The sequence below is a fragment of the Salvelinus alpinus genome, chromosome 9, assembly GCF_045679555.1.
Source record: "Salvelinus alpinus chromosome 9, SLU_Salpinus.1, whole genome shotgun sequence".
NCBI lineage: Eukaryota > Metazoa > Chordata > Actinopteri > Salmoniformes > Salmonidae > Salvelinus > Salvelinus alpinus.
The window spans coordinates 21,680,896-21,700,553 of record NC_092094.1 but is presented as its reverse complement, the minus strand read 5'-3'; the positions used below and the strand labels follow the sequence as shown (position 1 = coordinate 21,700,553).

Below are 19,658 nucleotides of genomic sequence, written 5' to 3'. Positions count from 1 at the left end.
CAGATCTGGGACCACCACGCTACACTAGCAACGTTGTTTAGCTTCTCTCATCTCTATATGTTGTCATCTTGGATGTGGCAGCTCCACAGACAGTTGGACACTGGGTTCTTTAGTGACCGCTCTGTGACATAACACTAAGGTGGTGATACATTCTTGCCTGTATCTGCCCAGCGTTGTCACTGACAAGAGACTCCACTGTTGGTATGCAGCTCGGTCTCTCACATAACCAATAAATTATTAATCGCTTAGTATATTATTCCCACTGATGTCATTCAATGGCTCTCTTTGTAATAACACGCGTCGTGACATGGGTACCGCTTCACTGCAACACATTTGAGTCATTGCATAATGATTTTTATCTCAACAAAAGTTGTGACACTGAATCAGTACAGTATGTGAGAAAAGTACTTATTTGTACACACTGAGGCTATCGTGATATTATGTTCAAAATAAATCTGAAAGACTTTAAGCTCAGTCTCTCCATTGCATGAGGTCATCTTAACTACACTGAACAAAAATATAAATGGCATATAAATGCAACATGTAATGTGTTGGTCCCATGTTTCATGAGCTGAAGGAAAAGATCCCAGAAATGTTCCATACTCACAAAAAGCTTATTTCTCTCAAATTTTGTGAACAAAATAATTTGTTTACATCCCTGTTAGTGAGCATTTCTCCTTTGCCAAGATAATCCATCCACCTGACCGGTGTGGCATATCAAGAAGCTGATTTAAATAGCATGATCATTACACAGGTGCACCTTGTGCTGGGGACAATAAAAGTCCACTAAAATGTGCAGTTTTGCCACACCACAATGCCACAGATGTTTTGAGGGAGCATGCAATTGGCATGCTGACTGCAGGAATGTCCACCAGAGCTGTTGCAAAATAATTTAAGGTTAATTTCTCTACCATAAGCCACCTCAACGTTGTGTTAGAGAATTTGGCATTACATCCAACCGGCCTCACAACCGCAGACCACGTGTATAGCATTGTGTGGGCGGGCTGTTTGTTGATGTCAACGTTGTGAACGGAGTGCCCCATGGTAGGGTTATGGTATGGGCAGGCATAAGCTACGGACAATAAACAAAATTGCATTTTATCGATGGCAATTTGAATGCACAGAGATACCGTGACGAGATCCAGAGGCCCATTGTCGTGCCATTCATACGCCGACATCACCTCACGTTTCATCATGATAATGTATGGCCCCATGAATCAACAGCCTGATCAACTCTATGCGAAGGAGATGTGTCACGCTGCATGATGCAAATGGTGGTCAAACCAGAAACTGACTGGTTTCTGATCCAGGCCCCTACCTTTTTTTAAGACGGCTGGGGCGGATGGGGGCAGACGGCTGGGGCAGATGGGGGCTGGGGCAGACGGCTGGGGCAGATGGGAGTTGCAGTATAACATTTAGCAACTGAGCAGAACTGCACCAGCGGTAGTGCCACAAACGTCTGCTGTTTGGATGCTGTTTGACGAGAGAGCAACGGGGGATGCAGCACGAAGGAATCCCTCAGCAGATGCCATAAAGGAGGTCCGATCCTATTTGGAGGCGCCCCTCTTCTCGAAAACGGGACAAATAATTACTGAGAGAAGAAACCGCATCAGCCCCTCAAGTGAGGCAGCTTGCATTTCTGAATGCAAATCTCTCATAAAAGCAAAATAGGGTCAGCATTGCTGTGTGCTGCTGGTTATAACATGGCAATAAAGAAGAGAGCGAAAAGAGGGACCAGTTTAATGTTTTAAGTGGGATGCTGCAGTTTTGCACATTGTTATTTATTTTTCTTTGATATGGATACATATTCTATTATTTTGTTGTTCAGATTGTATTCGTTTTGAATTGTTACATTTAAATGCACTTTGTTTATATACAGTGGGGAGAACAAGTATTTGATACACTGACAATTTTGCAGGTTTTCCTACTTACAAAGCATGTAGAGGTCTGTAATTTTTATCATAGGTACACTTCAACTGTGAGAGAAGGAATCTAAAACAAAAATCCAGAAAATCACATTGTATGATTTTTAAGTAATTAATTTGCATTTTATTGCATGACATAAGTATTTGATACATCAGAAAAGCAGAACTGAATATTTGGTACAGAAACCTTAGTTTGCAATTACAGAGATCATACGTTTCCTGTAGTTCTTGACCAGGTTTGCACACACTGCAGCAGGGATTTTGGCCCACTCCTCCATATAGACCTTCTCCAGATCCTTCAGGTTTCGGGGCTGTCGCTGGGCAATACGGACTTTCGGCTCCCTCCAAAGATTTTCTATTGGGTTCAGGTCTGGAGACTGGCTAGGCCACTCCAGGACCTTGAGATGCTTCTTACGGAGCCACTCCTTAGTTGCCCTGGCTGTGTGTTTCGGGTCGTTGTCATGCTGGAAGACCCAGCCACGACCCATCTTCAATGCTCTTACTGAGGGAAGGAGGTTGTTGGTCAAGATCTCGCGATACATGGCCCCATCCATCCTCCCCTCAATACGGTGCAGTCGTCCTGTCCCCTTTGCAGAAAAGCATCCCCAAAGAATGATGTTTCCACCTCCATGCTTCACGGTTGGGATGGTGTTCTTGGGGTTGTACTCATCCTTCTTCTTCCTCCAAACACGGCGAGTGGCGTTTAGACCAAAAAGCTCTATTTTTGTCTCATCAGACCACATGACCTTCTCCCATTCCTCCTCTGGATCATCCAGATGGTCATTGGCAAACTTCAGACGGGCCTGGACATGCGCTGGCTTGAGCAGGGGGACCTTGCGTGCGCTGCAGGATTTTAATCCATGACGGCGTAGTGTGTTACTAATGGTTTTCTTTGAGACTGTGGTCCCAGCTCTCTTCAGGTCATTGACCAGGTCCTGCCGTGTAGTTCTGGGCTGATCCCTCACATTCCTCATGATCATTGATGCCCCAGGAGGTGAGATCTTGTATGGAGCCCCAGACCGAGGGTGATTGACCGTCATCTTGAACTTCTTCCATTTTCTAATAATTGTGCCAACAGTTGTTGCCTTCTCACCAAGCTGCTTGGCTATTGTCCTGTAGCCCATCCCAGCCTTGTACAGGTCTACAATTTATCCCTGATGTCCTTACACAGCTCTCTGGTCTTGGCCATTGTGGAGAGGTTGGAGTCTGTTTGATTGAGTGTGTGGACAGGTGTCTTTTATACAGGTAACGAGTTCAAACAGGTGCAGTTAATACAGGTAATGAGTGGAGAACAGGAGGGCTTCTTAAAGAAAAACTAACAGGTCTGTGAGAGCCGGAATTCTTACTGGTTGGTAGGTGATCAAATACTTATGTCATGCAATAAAATGCAAATTAATTACTTAAAAATCATACAATGTGATTTTCTGGATTTTTGTTTTAGATTCCGTCTCTCACAGTTGAAGTGTACCTATGATAAAAATGACAGACCTCTACATGCTTTGTAAGTAGGAAAACCTGCAAAATCGGCAGTGTATCAAATACTTGTTCTCCCCACTGTACATTAAAAAGTTATACTTTAAATGCAAATGTTTAATAGCATTATTTTTCATAACAAACCAATGCATTTTTAAATACATTGTGGTTAAGGTAGAGCGATATTATTTAATAATTTAATTATTGAAAAGAGCCGGAATGCCCATCACTATTGGCAACACTGTATCCAAGGTGTCGGACTCGACAAGAGTTGCTATCCATTGGAGCGCTGCAATCGGTTACCCAAAATTCTGGGACTGGGTTTAGCGAAGGGTCAATTGAATACTCTCCCCAAAGGTCAGAACACAAGAGACCCAGCTCTCTGGCATGTGATCCAGCTCTCAGCGGTAACTGAAAGTGTGTTATCGGGTAAAGAATCATGATCCTAGTCCATAATTACTTTTTGATGCTATATATCCAGTCGATCTTCCTCCGTTTGAAGCCATGATTTTGATTTGATTTGGTGGGCAGCCCTCCTAACCCCACGTACAGTGCATTCGGAAAGTTTTTAGACCCCTTCACTTTTTCCACATTTTGTCACATTACAGCTTTATTATAAAATGGATTTAAAAAAAAAGAATTGTCATCAATCTACAACAAGATACCCCATAACAACAAAGTGGAAACAGGTTTTTAGAATTTTTGCAAATAAATACAAAACAAAAGTATTCAGACCCTTCGCTATGAGACTCGAAATTGAGCTCTGGTGCATCCTGTTTCCATTCATCATCCTTGAGATGTTTCTACAACTTGATTGGAGTCCACCTGTGTTATTTTCAATTGATTGGACATGATTTGGAAAGGTACGCACCTGTTTTATATAAGGTCCCACAGTTGACAGTGCATGTCAGAGCAAAAACCAAGCCACGAGGCAAGCCACGGGGGAGAAGGTCCTTGGTCAGGGAGGTGACCAAGAACCCGATGGTCACTCTGACAGAGCTACAGAATTCCTCTGTGGAGATGGTTGTCCTTCTGGAATGTTCTCCCATCTCTGCAGCACTTCACCAAATCAGGCCTTTATGGTAGAGTGGCCAGACAAAAGCCACTCTTCAGTAAAAGGCATATGACAGCCCGCTTGGAGTTTTCCAAAAGGGCATGACAGCCCGCTTGGAGTTTTCCAAAAGGCACCTAAAGGACTCTGACCATGAGAAACAAGATTCTCTGGTCTGATGAAACCAAGATCGAACTCTTTGGCCTGAATGCCAAGCGTCACATCTAGAGGAAACCTGGCACCATCCCTACGGTGAATCATGGTGGTGGCAGCATCATGCTTTGGGGATGTTTTTCAGCGGCAGGGACTGGGAGACTAGTCAGGAACAAGGGAAAGATGAACAGTGCAAAGTACAGTGAGATCCTTGTTTAAAAACCTGCTTCAGAGCACTCAGGACCTCAGACTGGGGCAAAGGTTCACCTTCCAACAGGACAACTACCCTAAGCATACAGCCAAGACAACGCAGGAGTGGCTTCCGGGAAAGTCTCTGAATGTCCGAGTGGCCCAGCCAGAGCCCAGACTTGAACCCGAACAAACCTCTCTGGAGAGACCTGAAAATAGCTATGCCGTGACGCTCACCATCCAACCTGACAGAGCTTTAGAGAATCTGCAGAGAAGAATGGGAGAAACTTTCCAAATACAGGTGTGCCAAGCTTGTAACGTCATACCGAAGAAGACTTGATGCTGTAATCGCTGCCAAAGGTGCTTCAACAAAGTACTGAGCAAAGGGTCTGAATACTTATGTAAATGTGATATTTCAGTTATTAATTCTTTCATAAATTTGCAAAAAAAATCTTAACCAGGTTTGGCTTTTTAATACATTATAGAATAAGGTTGTAACGTAACAATGTGGAAAAAGTCAAGGGGTCCAAAATACTTTCCAAATGCACTGTATCTACCAGATGGTGAGGCAGGGGACCCTCCATCATCATCCCTCCAGACCCCATGCTGAGCTATTTCAGGTGCTGCTGATGAGCATGTGGAGACCCTTGGAGGACTAATTATACAACTAATTGTAAAAGATAACCTGGAAAGAAGAGCAGTGAATGGGCCAGGGGAGCTTTTTAGTGGATTTGATTCATAGCAAAGTGAATTGGTGGGAGAATGGAGAGCCTTTTAGCATGGCAGAGGCAGGGAACACTTGTCTCTGCTTCTCTGACAAGTTGTTTTCACCGATGCTCGTTTCTTTCAGGAGATCAACAGTGTTTCATTCTCTGTCGCCCTGCCTACATGGCACTTTCTCTCACAACAAATGGGCCTGCAATTAAAAGCAATGAGTTGCAACTTTGGACATATTTGCCACCGTGATTGGGGTAATGGGAAGTAGCCTATCTTGTCGTGTGCTCTTCGAAAGGGCTAGTTGGATGACATCCAGTCCAGAACAAAAGGCCTTTGGTTCCATCTGATCACCACAAAGACCAAACGGCTCTTTCTCTCATTGTCTACGTTCACCCACTGTCCATTCTGGGACACCTTTCATTTGGATTGGATGGTTGGTTTTGTGCTGTCAGCCCTGGACATGCTGTGGTCGAAAAGGCCCACAGAGTCAGTATGCATGTCCTTGTATGCTCCTTTTCCAAACCAGGCTGAACCGTGATATTACTGTTTACATGAACCAACTAGAATCCCTCAAAGCCCATCCGTAGACTCCCTCCTTGGCACTGTCCTCTTTTACAGCCACAGAGGTGCTTGTAAACTGTCTCCCCCCCAAATGCTATTGAAAATCACATCAAACACTTACTAGCAGAAGACTTGATACCCAATCAGTTTGATCAGAGCAAGGTGTTCAGTTGCCCTGAGATGCCACAGAAAATCGGTGGAAATCTCTGCGATATCCCCTTAGTTGTCTCAGGTAATTTCCATGTAAAAGGACCCATGAGCACCAACGAGATGTTCATAGGAGCATGTAGAATTGGGTGTCAAATTAAATTTTAGTCTATATTTTTGAGACATTAAGGCATATACATTTTTCCATCCTAAACATTTGGAATAAACAAACGCTTTGATTTCTGGTCAAACAGATGGAACAGGGTTCTTAGAAAGCATCTACATGAAAAATCTTTAAGGGTATTAGAAATACATCACCTAGTGTGGCTCAGTTGGTACAGCATGGTGCTTGCAAAGCCAGGGTTGTGTGTTCAGTTCCCACGGGGGACCAGTATGAAAATGTATGCACTTGCTACTTCCTGTAAATAGCTCTGGATTAGAGCTTCTGCAAAATGTAAAAGTAAAGAACCCCGCCATCTAATATCAACACATTTTTATATTTAGTTTTGGATACATTTTTCTGCTTTCTGTAAGTTTTAAGAAACATTGCCTTGTGCCTTGAAATTCCGTTACCAAAAACCCATATCTTATTTTCTTTAAAAATATATATATATGTTTTACCCCTTTTTCATGGTATCCAATTGGTAATTGGATCACTGCAACTCCCGTACGGATTCGGGAGAAGCGAAGGTCAAGAGCCGTGTGTCTTCCGAAACACGACCCTGCCAAGCTGCACTGTTTCTTGATACAATACCCGCTTAACCCAGAAGCCAGCCGCACCAATGTGTCGGAGGAAACACTGTACACCTGGCGACCGTGTCAGCGTGCATGTGACCGGCCCACCACAGGAGTCACTGGAGTGCGATGGGACAAGGACCTCCCCTAACCCGGGCGATGCTGGGCCAATTGTACGCCGCCTCATGGGTCTCCCAGTAGCAGCCGGCTGCGATACTGCCTGGAATCGAACCAGGATCTGTAGTGACACAGCCTTAGACCGCTGCGCCACTCGGGAGGCCCTAAAAACACACATCCTTTAAGATCCTTTCTAATCTCCCCCTCATGCGGGAGGATAATAAAAGTTTACAGAATTAACAAGGTAGACTTATCAATTAGTTAGTGTTTTTACTGATATCAGTTTTGTTTATGAATTATTAAGTGATTTAAAACTCATTCTGTTATCAAATCGGTAACAGGATTTCTGCAATTGATTTGGCAACAATGGGAAATCATTCTAGTGCCAAACAACAGTTGGGTTCACAAGTTTGGACAGTACAGAACAGAGTACAGGAAAGAAAAGTAGACTATAGTACTGTACAGTAGAGTTCAATGAAGCACAGAGTACACTAGATTTGAGTACACAAATGTACTGTACTGAACTCTACTGTGCTGTACTTTGATATCCACATTTGTGAAACATAGATGTCTATGATGCCAAATGTGGTTTTTCCCCTTTGGGGCAGAACTCATTAAAATAATAGCCACTGTGTAAAATAATACCCAAATATGCAAAGGAAGACATTGCATATTTATACTTTTTTGTGGACCTATTTAGGATACATCACCATGAAGAGAATGGCTTTCATATCCATAATTATGCATTTTCATGTAGTAAAGATCAGGGACCCATGATGAAATTCCGTTACAGCAATTCCACTTCACTTACTGTAGTTAAATAACCAAAATAGATTTTTCTGTGTGATTGTGTCATGTCATAGCTGACACCACATTATTTCTGCAGACATCTTTGACTCTTAAAGGGTTACTTCAAGAGTCAGATTAACTCGTGGATACCATTTTATGTCTCTGAGTGCAGTTTGAAGAATGTTGCTAACTAGCGCTAGCTCAATTACTAACTAGCGTTACTCATAGACTTCCAGTCATTGTGCTAATGCTAGTTAGCATTGGCTCATGAAACTACCTCTAACATCCTTCATACTGGACACAGAGACATACAACCAGTATCCACGAGTTCTGGGGAAGTATATAAAGGGCCTCAATGCCAAAATCCCAAAGGATCCCTTTAATTCGGATCAGATATTTAAATTAGTTCTTGCAAAACGTGTACACAAAAAACTGAGGGTGATTTTACTGAAATGCTGCTACCAAACTTGGCATCTGCACAGTTCTTCCAGTAAATGTGTTGTAAAATATTCAGTGTAAATTGTTAAAGTAGTCCTTGTGCATGGAGTTGTAGGGTTTGTTAAACTTTGAAATCAATGGTTTTGTTTGGCATACATTTTAAGTGAAAAATACTAGTTACTGTGGAATGGCTCCTCACTGACTAGGGGATAGGGCTGTTCCGGTGACCATATTACCACCACACAGCAGTCATGAGTCATGACCCCAGTAATCACCTCTTATGCACTCTGGACATGAATTAATAGTATCCAACTAGCTAAAGATCACCAGGTTACTAATGGCCTGGTGCTCAAGGCTCTATTGTCCCTCTAACCACTCTGACATCAATACAAACGCTATCTTAAATCACAAACACTTATCATTAAAACAGTATGTGCTTTTAAAAAACTCACCTCACTGTGAGGAATTGGAAGAAATAAGTTCAACAACGGGTTGAAACTGAGTGGAAAACATGGTCGTTGTGGATGTTTCAAAGCCTATAACACAATGAAATGGACAGCGCTTTCTAAGGGGATTATTAATTCACAAGCATAAACCTATATATTAGCCCAAGCCCCCCCCCCCCCCCACCCACAAAAAATGAATTAAAAAAAATCTGATTTTGCTGTTATACAATACATTTAAAAAAAATACTATTTTAAGATACAGTATCTTTGGTATGTAAGCGGTCTACCATAAATTAAGCAAGTTCAGAGTTATACTACAATTAAAGTGAATATGTATTAGATTTTGAATAGGCTAGTAATATGGCATTTTTTATATTTTCATAAACTAATAGGCTGACATTATTTTAGCTACAGAATATCTCACCACCATGCGTTTCATCTCCTTCCCTCGCTCTTTCATTCCTTTCTCCAGCTCGCAGACGGGCTGTCAACAGTTTTAATGAAATATGTTTTGTTGTGATGTTACTATCGATGTTCCCGAACTGATTTTACTTGGTTTCCCAAATTAAGCACTTGGTAGCTGCAGGAACAGAGTTGGAGAACCCATGGTATATGGAGTTTGGGCGGAATATCACTTGTCCCACTGCGAAATAACCTGCCCGACATGAGTGAAAAACGAAAGGGGGCAAAGTGGCCTTCATTCGCTGTTCGAGTGCATATGGATTACGTATTTTTCTCTTGTCCCTGTTCCCGCTCATTTGATAATGGGCGATTCTAAATCGGAACTAATTTTACATATTACTAAAGACTAGATTAAATTGAGAATAGTCTGGTGGGTGAAAATATGTTCACTTGATGAGAGAACAGCGTGTGCAGCGGAACGAAGCGCGGAAGCGCGAGGAACGAAGCGCAAGCTTTTTTGCAACGTTCTCAAATCATCAATAGCTATAGTCGCATCACGCAGCTCATATCTTTAGATTTCTAAGGCATTCTAAGGTTTTAATTAATTCACAACTAAAGTTGCCAAATAACTGTAAGTCTAGTTTATAGGACCTGTTTCAAATGATCACTTTTACGATCAACATCGCCGCTTCCTATGCGAACTCTCGCTCCGGAATGGGAAAAATGTCCTTTCTATTTTATTAAGCGAAGTTCAATCATATAATGGCACGGGACTTTATACGCATATATTGTCTGCTAAATGAAGAAGCCTACAGCTAATGCCATGGCGAATAACCGGATAACATATATTAGGCCAACTCCTATTCTGTTCTTCTAAAGAACATTTTCTTCATATCATAATGTTTCTTTAGACCTATCTAAAATATATCATGGATTTATTGTGATTGTGTATATTCAATCGATTTTAGACGTTCCAAAGTTGCGCATCAGCCAGCGGCTTGTATGCGTGGAGGGCTGGCGATGCTAAATGTGTTAATGTTAACCGTCAGTTACTGTGAAACCGGCAGTATTTTTTGCATGACAATAACCAGCTGACAAAATTTCATGACGGCCACAGTCCTGCTAGGGGATTAAGCTTCTCTGTCAAATGTATATCCTTTTCAGCCTCCGAGTCATTCAAGATAAATAATTATATCGTTGTCAGAGCGTCGCGTGTGGCTCAGTTGGTAGGACATGCCCAAACCAGGCTGAAACGTAATATTCCTTGTTCCATGAACCAACCATGAACTTCTAGAATCCCTCTAGAAGAGGGATTGTTGTGGGTGCAACGCGAGTGTTGTGGGTTTCATTTTCACGAGTGGCCATTACGAAAAATTACATAAAATATATGCACTCACTACTGTAAATCGCTCTGGATAAGAGCCTATGCTTAGTGACAAAAAAAATAAAAAGGGAGTCCTAGTTTTATACCGTGTAGTCAGTCCCCTGTTTTACATGTGCCTACATTATCATGAGCGATAATTCATTAAATGTTGACAGGTGATTTATATGCAATGTCATTCATAATGCTTCAACATGGCATAGTGCCACTAGTCAATGTTTGACATGCACTATGCATGATTTAAGGAGATGCCATGTTCAGTCATGAATATAATTGTGTTAAATGATCCACTCAGCTCTTTTGCATTAATGTCATGCTTGCCTTGCTTTAATTCCAAATCCTCATCCACTGTTTAAAGTTAGGAATTATACACACTTGAAATTCTGGGTTTCTCATTCATTTAAAAACCCCAAAGCTATGGTAGCCTCTAGAAATATCCTTTCTCCTTCAGCTCTCTCAATGTTGCTGAAGAACCTGGTTGATCTTGTGACTTCCAAACATTGACCACCAGCCCTTGGAAGCCCACCATGATGGCACAAATCCCAGCTTCCTTATAGGCCTACCTTACCTGCACTGGACCTACAATCTAAAAAGTTAAATTTAAAGTTGAGGTGTAGAATAAGGTGGCTATGGCTTGGTTACCCATACAGGGGTGAAGGGTGTCTTTGCTGCCCTGTAGCCATAGGGTTCTTCCGGCTTATGGTTGGTTTCTCTCTGGCCACTCAGACACTGAATGCTTATCTCTGCTGTTTCTTCCCTTAACAAATCAGACTAAGCAAAAGCCCTCAACCCCCGCCCCAGTTTATCTCCCTCCTTTCCTGTCCCACCTGCCCCCATTTGAATGAATGATGAAAGAGAAAACCTTGGGAATGAAAATACCTAATCAAGTATTTCTAATAGACCCCACTTAAATCATTAATTTATCAAGATTGGGAAGGCATTTAGGCTGATGAATGAAGCCAAGCTCTTGGCTAATTCCACCATTGCATTTTGGAACACACAACGAGCAGCTCTCAGAGCCCAGTTTAATTGAGTCAGCAGTTAATCAATGATTCGACTCAATCGCTGGTATTGGCCAGTTATTGATGGATGCCAAATGTAGGAGTCTACTCTTTGGGGGATCCTACGGACAGTTTGGAAAATGCCCATTTTATCCTCTTGAGCAAATTTAATCGCAGTCTGTTTTCGTAGCCTGTACTTTACGGTCATTGATGGCTGAGTGGTCATTAAGCACAAAGTTGAGGTGAAATTAGGTATAGTTCTCAACTTTTGCCATAACTGGCCATTGAGGTGTGTTTTGTGGTATTAGACTATTTACTGTATGTCATTGTATCAGTTTTATGTTGGATGACTACTAAAACCAGAATCTCTGAAGACATTAACCAGATTTCCATCCAACCTTTTTATTTGATTGAAGTACATGTCGTTTAAAAAACATCACGACAGGCCGGATGGAAACAGCAAATGTGTTGGTAAACTTTCCAAATGTCGACAACACAAAATATGCCAGACTAGGTAGGATATTTTTGTCGGTAAAATTAATTATTTGAGAAACGGTGGTGGAAACGCCTTTTATGTGCAAATATCGATATACTAACCATGATGTTTGAGCCTCCCACTAAGATTCGGGAAAGCATGCTGTTTATTGGGCTACAGATAAAATAAGTTATGATGAAATTCACAGGGTGGAGAAAGTGCACGGTGATGAGCTTGAGGCTCCTTTAAAATAAATATCAAGGGTATTATTCTGGTGGCATGATAATCGATGTTTGGATGCCGTTTAATTTTTTTGTTTTATCTCACTCTTTTGTCCATAATGATCTCATTTTGTAGGCTATACCCGCACCGTACCTGCCAGCTATTGGCTAGAGCGCATGTTCCAAGACCAGAGTGGGCACAATCAATATATAACGCCATTTTTTGTTGTTGTGACAAAACCATCCGAGGAGTTAAATGTGATGGAAACCCATTTCACTTGTATTTTTTATTCGGTACATGGGAATTTAACCGCAATTTTTTTGAATGTGCCCTAAGTCATCACGCACAGCCTTTTATCCGCAACAGACTATCTATTGCATCTTGCCTATACATCGCCAATTGGATGTAAATCTAACTTGTGACAGTGATTTAAAAAATAAAATAATGTATGGTTGTTTCACCTTTTTACAGGGAATCCTCTCCATCACATTGACTTGTCTCCCACATCCACCCCATGTTCGTGTAGTGGATGTAGCCTACATTAGTGAGTGATGTAAATTAAATTAGACACATTCCCAGTGACAGGTGAGAAATCTCATGAGGGTAATTTAGTTCCATATACAGCCTGGTTAAGCGAAGCATCCAGTCACAGGTACCACTAGTGAAGACCCTGGCGTTTCCTTGCTGGTGAATGTGTCATGCAGTAGTGTGGTCAGCTGTTTGTTCACCTGCACCCACCCGCAATTGCTAATAACCCATCCACAACTGCCCAACTATATGTGAAAATGAGGCCTGCACCTGACCCTAACCCAGAAATATAGAAAATGCGCTGTAAGCCTAATTTAGATTGGCCTATGTTTCTGCTTATGATTTCCAACATTTTGGTAGGCTATTTGTTATTCAACTTATCTATAACTGCGTGCATGCAGCTTCTCTTCTGTCATTACTTGTTGCCCTAGAAGACTAAATAAACCTTGCTCACAAGAAAATCTGTCATACATTGATCAGATGAATGCTTCAATCTAGCTGACATCTTTAATTTGTTTTGTCTTTCATCTCTGCTTTTCTTGCACAGCAAAGACTTAGGGACCTGGGAGAAAATGCAAATTACATCAGTTTGACCTGTTTTACGGGAATGAAAAGCTGTGAAAATGACCCAACATTTCTGATCATAAGATTTCAGTTCGGCTTGACGCAAATGCGGTTGAAATTCTATCCGCTTTTATTATGCTGATAAAGATGGAACCTTTTAGAGACAGTACCAAACCACGCATTCATTATCTACTACTGTTCCCGAGTGAAAATGTACATTTGGTGTATCTTTTTACTGCAAGAACTGCTTCATTCTGCAGGAGATAATATTATATTCGGCTATGTGAGAGGTTATAGACCTACAGTCAGTTTCCAGATTTCTGTTACTATTCCATTCAACCCATTTGAACAGTAGACTACAGTTCCCTTGATGTGCCATATTTGAAGTCCCTGTCTTGTTACTGTCCAATTTGTATAGCGCCTCACAAACATCATTCTATAACATGGGCACTGCTATCGTCCTCTTTTACCACCTCACCAAATCTTTCCCAAACATTACTGTTCTGGCCCTACCTTTTCTTTATTTTCAACTCTCCATTTCGCAGCTTTTCTCTTCTTGAATTTAACTCCAACATTGTCCTTATGCCTCAGCGGATCGACATTAACTTTTTCTGGCCAAGTTCCCAAAAGCATTTGGCAATTGGCGCATATTTGGCATGCTTACAGTTGGGCCCTAAAGCTTAGGCTTACGAAAGAAAAACATAAATGTAGCCTGTAGATATGAATTGCACAATAATTATACATTTATGGATTTTTAATGCATTGTTTTCTCTTTATTCATTTTGGCTCCTTCCTCCTGACAGAGCTGGTGTAACTAAGTCAGGTTTGTAGGCCTCCTTGCTGACACACGCTTTTTCAGTTCTGCCCACAAATGTTCTATGGGATTGAGGTCAGGGCTTTGCGATGGCCACTCCAATACCTTGACTTTGTTGTCCTTAAGCCATTTTGCCACAACTTTGGAAGTATGCTTGGGGTCATTGTCCACTTGGAAGACCCATTTGCGACCAAGCTTTAACTTCTTGACTGATGACTTGAGATGTTGCTTCAATAGATCCACATAATTTTCCATCCTCATGATGCTATCTATTTTGTGAAGTGCACCAGTCGCCCCTGCAGCAAAGCACCCCCACAACATGATGCTGCCACCCCCATGCTTCACGGTTGGGATGGTGTTCTTTGGCTTGCAAGCCTCTTCCTTTTTCCTCCAAACATAACGATGGTCATTATGGCCAAACAGTTTCATCAAACCAGAGGAAATTTCCCCAAAAAGTACGATCTTTGTCCTCATGTGCAGTTGCAAACCGTAGTCTGGCTTTTTTAATGGTGGTTTTGGAGTAGTGGCTTCTTCCTTGCTGAGCGGCCTTTCAGGTTATGTCGATATAGGACTTGTTTTACTGTGGATATAGATACTTTTGTACCTGTTTCCTCCAGCATCTTCACAAGATCCTTTGCTGTTGTTCGGGAATTGATTTGCACTTTTCGCACCACAATACGTTCATCTCTAGGAGACAGAACGCGTCTCCTTACTGAGCGTTATGGCAGCTGCGTGGTCCCATGGTGTTTATATTTGCGTACTATTGTTTGTACAAATGAACGTGGTACCTTCAGGCATTTGGAAATGGGAAAATACAAAAAGCAGACATTGAATATCCCTTTGAGCATAATTGAAGTTGTTAATTACACACAGTCAGTACAAAGATACAGGCGTCCTTCCTAACTCAGTTGCCTGAGAGGAAGGAAACCGCTCAGGGATTTCACCATGAGGCCAATGGTGACTTTATAACAATTACAGAGTAATTGCAGAGGATGGATCAACAACATTGTAGTTACTCCACAATACTAACTTAATTGACAGCGTGAAAAGAACGACGCCTGTACAGAATAAAAATATATTCCAAAACATACATCCTGTTTGCAAAGTAATTCTGCAAAAAATGGGGCAAAGCAATTAACTTTTTGTCCTGATTACAAAGTGTTATGTTTGGGGCAAATCCAATACAACACATTATTGAGTATCACTATCCATATTTTCAAGCATAGTTGTGGCTGTATCATGTTATAGGAATGCTTGTAATTGTTAAGGACTGGGGAGTTTTTCAGGATAAAACAGGAATGGAGCTAAGCACAGGCAAAATCCTAGAGAGAAATCTGGTTCAGTCTGCTTTTCACTAGACACTGGGAGATTTTCAGCTTTTCAGCAGAACAATAACCTGAAACACAAGACCAAATCTACACTTGAGTTGCTTACCAAGAAGACGATGAATGTTCCTGAGTGGCCAAGTTACAATTTTGACTTAAATCTACTTGAAAATCTATGGCAAGACTTGAAAATTGTCTAGCAATAACCAACAACCAATTTGACGGAGCTTGAATAATTTTGAAAATAATTTTGGGCTAATGTTGAACAATCCATGTGTGGAAAGCTCTTAGAGATTTAGCCAGAAAGATTCACAGCTATAATCGCTGCCAAAGATGCCTCTACAAAGTACTGACTCGAGGGTGTAAATACTTACGTAAAATGAGATATTTCTGTATTTTATTTTTAATAAATTTTTTAAAAAACATGTCACTTTGTCATTATGGGGTATTGTGTGTAGATGGGTGAGGGGGGAAAAAATATACTTAGGCTGTAACACAACAAAATGTGGAATAAGTCAAGCGTTATGGATACTTTCTGAAGGCATTGTATTCCATTCTAATATTGGCTGGTGTTGACTACTAAGATTGACATATTTCTCACCTGTCTGCTCTGTGTGGTTCTTAGAGATCTACAAACCTCTGACTTTTGTGTGTGTGGTTCTCGACATCCATCTGACTTGATTTTGTCTGTCTGTGTCCTCAGAGATCCGTGCCCAGCTGGTGGATCAGCAGAAATGCCTGGACCAGCAGACAGAGATGAGGGTGCAGCTCCTCCAGGACCTGCAGGACTTCTTCAGGAAGAAGTCAGAGATTGAGATGGAGTACTCCAGGAACCTGGAGAAACTGGCAGAGAGGTTCATGGCTAAGACTCGGAGCACCAAGGACCACCAGCAGTACAAGTGGGTACAAGTGTATATAGGTCTTGTATGTGTTTTTCTCTTTTCCTCTTTTCCTCTTTTCCTGGGTCTGTGTCGATCTTTATCCCTGACTTTGGGTCTGTCTGCCTGGGTCTAGGTCTGAGACTTTGTCGGTTTATGTCTTTCTTCTGTACAAGTTAAGTCACTGGATGGAACTGTCTCTGTCTGAAATATGCCTCTCTCAGGTTCAGTGTTCATGAATACCTTTTGCATTAGGCAACCAGAATCAATGTCATATTTGATTATATGTTCATGACTATCAATCTGGAAAATACATTCAACTTTGATTACAATGTTGACCCGGCAAATCAATGAATGGTTTTTATTATAATCAATCTGGTCCCACACACCCACCCACCCACCAGCAGCACTCAATGATTCCTTGTCCTATTTATTTCACATTATCAAACTGCATAAGACATTTAATTGTCATGTCATTCTACTAATTTCCTCTCCTCCATTAGACGACTGAAATCGATTTAGACGGGCGGGTGTTATTTCCCATTTTTTTCATACATTTTCAAATGTATGTGTTCCCGATATGAATAAATGAACATGAATTATTGAAAGGCAATATCCTATGAAGGCAGGCTGTTACACCAGGAGCTCCAGCAATAAATATCCATATCCTCTATTTCCCCCTTTAGCCCATTCTGCATAATGTCCCTTTTGTTCATCGGTACTTCCGATGGTTAGCACGGGTAGCCCTATATTTCAAATACTTTCCCCCATCTTACATCACAATTCACAAACTGTCACCCTCTCTGTCAATGTGCAGATGGTATTTCCAGCGCAATGTGAATTATGGAAGTGTAGAAACTCCAATGAACGAACCGATACCTCCCAGAATGGTTATAGATTTGTTTTTTAAAATGGATATCAGATTGATGACTGCTCACGCTCTCCAACGGTGACCAGATCCATAATACAGAATACATGGAATGGTGAGAGGAACCCTAATTCTATAATCATTATTGTGGAGAATAACCTAACTATGTCTATAGTGAGTTGGTCTCGGTCGGATGTAGTTTAACCACAAATGAGACAAGACCTGACATGACAAAAGATGAAAATGTGTTAATCTCTCCCCAAATCAATTGAAGTATGATCACACTGTAAGAGAAGAACTATCCCTCCATCCCTCCATCTCTTTCCCATGGCTTCTTTCCTTACCCCCTGTCTGTGTGGTAAAGCACCGTTTGACTCTGGCCTGATGCCATGGATGAGCCGTATTGGAATGTTGACACAGTCGAGCAATGCTGTACTTGTGGTCTCATTACGCTGGAGGATACTGCTTGTGGAAAAGGAAACATTAGCATATTGTTTGAACTTGCGGCGGGGACCAAAAAATAAAACGTCTGTTTGCCCTCCTCAGTGTCCTCAAATAGGCCTCTACTGAGTCTACTGCGCCTGAAAACCACAATGGCTCTACCAGCTGTGTGTGCATGACTGGGAGACTGAGGAGAATCTGATGGCATGGATCGCTAGCTGTGGATTTCATCGTGTGATATAGAGTCCAGTCTGTTCATTCGTCGGGTAAACATTTGTCAAGCAGCATATTTCGGTGCTCTGTAAATGCCAGACGTTTGACTAACAGTGAATGCCCTGCTGCCGGGTTTTAAGACGTGGCCTATTTATTTTTTGTGTTTGTATAAACAAGGTTAATACAGAACAGCTTATGTATTTTCCACATTCTCTAGGATGTTTTCTTTGGAACGACTTGTGTGAGGTTGAAAAAGTGCACTTACGTCTGACTCTGAGCTTCATGGCCTAACGTTAGTGCAGTGCCTCAGCCTAGCTTGGGCTGGCTGTGTGTGTAATAAAATGGATTAGCTTTAAAATCCGCTCTTTAAATCATTGGCTAATTAGCTGGCATTTCCGCACTGGAGAGCAGTGAATACTGACAAGCTGCGTGCAGTTGGGCTGCTAACTGCTGCTAACTGAGATGAACATTGTCACAGATTTATTGTGAAGTTTTTCCACATTTGACAGGGAGCCAAGTTATGTTCATTCAGTTTATGTTGGTCAAATAATAAAAATCACCAGAGAAGTTGGAGAAGTCAAGTTTTTGTCAGGTAACGTAGGACGCTTTGTACTAGCCCTGGTGTCTGGCCTCTGACTCTCTTTCTCCAAATGGAGGAAAACAGAGGGGCTATGGTACATTTCAGTGTCCAGGACAAGGAATGTCTCGTCAGCCATGTTTTTCTACTCTATCGGGTCGCTTTCAGGAGTGAGATAAAGTGACTGTAAGGAAGTACACAATTTGTGCTACCTATGGGATTATTGCTACAGCACCTCAGTTGACCTAGAACAATCTTGCTAGGGTACAGCTCTGCAGCAGCGGTAGGCGGTAGGGATGTTATTTTTGCTTGATAGCGTTAGCTAGCGCTAGTCGGCTGTACCTGCGCAAAAACACCAGTATTTTTCATCCTATAGTTTGTTCTCCATCTTCCTTTTAAATAGTGAGCTAACATGTTTTCAGCACTTTTAATATCCCTGACTGATCAAAACTAATTTTCTCATGCTCTCTTGTCTCTCTGCAGCAGCCGTGCACTGATTGTACAAAACATTGTACACTCAGTGCATGACCTAGACTGACCAGGTAAATCCAGGTAAAAGCTATGATCCCTTATTGATGTCACTTTTAAATCCATTTCAATCAATGTAGATGAAGGGGAGGAGACCAGTTAAAGATTTTTGAGCCTTGAGACAATTGAGACATGGATTGTGAATGTGTGCCATTCAGAGCGTGCATGGGCAAGACAAAAGATTTAAGTGCCTTTGAACTGGGTATGGTAGTAGGTGCCAGGCGCATCGGTTTGTATCAAGAACTGCAGCACTGCTGGGTTAACTATGGATGCTTAGATAGCTATGGACTGGTGGCAAATGTAGTTAATATATTTTATGATATACAGTACCAGTCAAAAGTTTGGACTAGAGGTCGACCGATTATGATTTTTCAACGCCGATACCGATTTATTTGAGGACCAAAAAAGCCGATACCGATTAATCGGCCGATTTTTTTTATGACAATTACAACAATACTGAATGAACACTTATTTTAACTTAATATAATACATCAATAAAATCAATTTAGCCTCAAATAAATAATGAAACATGTTCAATTTGGTTTAAATAATGCAAAAACAAAGTGTTGGAGAAGAAAGTAAAAGTGCAATATGTGTCATCTAAGAAAGCTAACGTTTAAGTTCCTTGCTCAGAACATGAGAACATATGAAAGCTGGTGGTTCCTTTTAACATGAGTCTTCAATATTCCCAGGTAAGAAG

General features: G+C 41.5%; 1 protein-coding gene across 5 annotated transcripts in view; it reads left to right on the top strand.

The window, feature by feature from the left end:
• The window catches only part of LOC139583969 (SLIT-ROBO Rho GTPase-activating protein 1-like), a 194,079-nt gene that overhangs the window by 41,449 nt on the left and 132,972 nt on the right, over window positions 1-19,658 (top strand). For all 5 annotated transcript variants that reach the window (XM_071415451.1, XM_071415453.1, XM_071415450.1 and 2 more), the window contains exon 2: window positions 16,157-16,352. In XM_071415451.1, the coding sequence (XP_071271552.1) occupies window positions 16,157-16,352 (196 nt within the window). The remainder of the gene's footprint in view (window positions 1-16,156; window positions 16,353-19,658) is intronic.